The sequence below is a fragment of the Triticum aestivum genome, chromosome 3B (genome assembly GCF_018294505.1).
Source record: "Triticum aestivum cultivar Chinese Spring chromosome 3B, IWGSC CS RefSeq v2.1, whole genome shotgun sequence".
NCBI classification, from domain to species: domain Eukaryota; kingdom Viridiplantae; phylum Streptophyta; class Magnoliopsida; order Poales; family Poaceae; genus Triticum; species Triticum aestivum.
The window spans coordinates 4,106,062-4,107,331 of record NC_057801.1 but is presented as its reverse complement, the minus strand read 5'-3'; the positions used below and the strand labels follow the sequence as shown (position 1 = coordinate 4,107,331).

At 63.1% G+C, this 1,270-nt stretch overlaps 1 protein-coding gene across 1 annotated transcript in view; it reads left to right on the top strand.

The window, feature by feature from the left end:
• Positions 1-318: 318 nt before the first annotated feature.
• LOC123064239 (peptidyl-prolyl cis-trans isomerase CYP26-2, chloroplastic) overlaps positions 319-1,270 on the top strand; it is a gene marked incomplete at its 3' end in the record, with an annotated part of 1,111 nt that continues 159 nt past the window's right edge. The window contains 1 exon segment of the mRNA XM_044487763.1: positions 319-1,193. Within this exon segment, the coding sequence (XP_044343698.1) occupies positions 427-1,193 (767 nt within the window).

Here is a 1,270-nt window from a genome sequence, read left to right as displayed (position 1 = left end):
AACCTCGGACGACATCGACGATGTTGATGATGGTAGCAACTTGGAATAGTTTCTATCTATGCTTTCGAACTATCTATCTAGTTGCATCGATGTAAAATACCTTTGTATCGTTTTTTTATCTATGCAATATAATTTAAAAAATATTGTAGAATGAGCGCGCGTGCTGCATTTTTACCACGCCTGCTGAAGCTAGCGCTGCGCGGCGCCCCAAAGCAGTTTTTAGCGCGCGGCGCGTTCGGCGTCTGTTGGAGATGCTCTAAGATAATGTTAAGTTCCCTTTTTCTATACATACACTAGTGGAGTATCCATATGCCTGGTTTATTCAGCCTATGCAAATGCAGACCATACAATTGTGATAGGAAATGGATTTGGGTCCTCATCCAGACGCGGCAAGGGCGTCCACACCATCCCGCAGCAGCAGCAGCAATGTCGCATCGGATCCTCAACACCTCCAAGCCCACGCTGCCGCCGGCGCCGCAGCCTCAGCTCCACCATCCTCCCCCGCCACCGCCCACGAAGCTCGGCCGCCGTGCCGCCGCGGTCGCGGTCGCCATCGCGGCCTCGCCGGCACTCCTCGGCGCCGTCTCCCCGTCCGCCCGGGCGCAGGAAGCGGCAGCAGCAGCGTCGGCCTGCATCGACGAACTGCCGATCACGGCCAAGGCGTTCCTGGACGTGTCCATCGGCGGCGAGCCGGCCGGCCGCATCACGGTGGGCCTGTTCGGCGACGCGGCGCCGGCCGGCGCGGCCCGGTTCCTGTCGCTCGCCACGGGCGTCGGGTACCGGCGCAAGGAGTTCGTGAAGGTGGTGCCCGGGTACGTGCAGCACGCCGGCGTGGTCTCGTACCCGGTCATCCCGGCGGTGACCGACCGGCTGGCCGCCGAGATGGAGGCCGCGCGCGCGCGGTGCGGCGGCGGCGCGATGAACGCGGCGGGGGCGGTGTCGATCGTGGTGCGGGACCCGAGCCTGCCGCCGCCGAAGCCGAAGCTGGTGGCGCGGGGCGGGCGGCTGAAGATCGAGGAGGAGCAGGTGGGCGTGGTGCCCAACGGCACCGAGTTCGTGATCGCCACCAGGGACTCCCCCGAGCTGGACGCGTCGGCGCTGGTGGTGGGCCGCGTCGTCGCCGGCATGGACGTCGTCGGCAGGATCGCCGCCGTGGCCACCGTCAAGGAGAACACCGGGTCGGCCTACTTCAAGTAAGTGCTAGGCTAGAGCTCTCGCTCTTTCTTGCCGCAAGAAAATTCACCGACCTTCTTCTGTCCAAGAAGAAGAC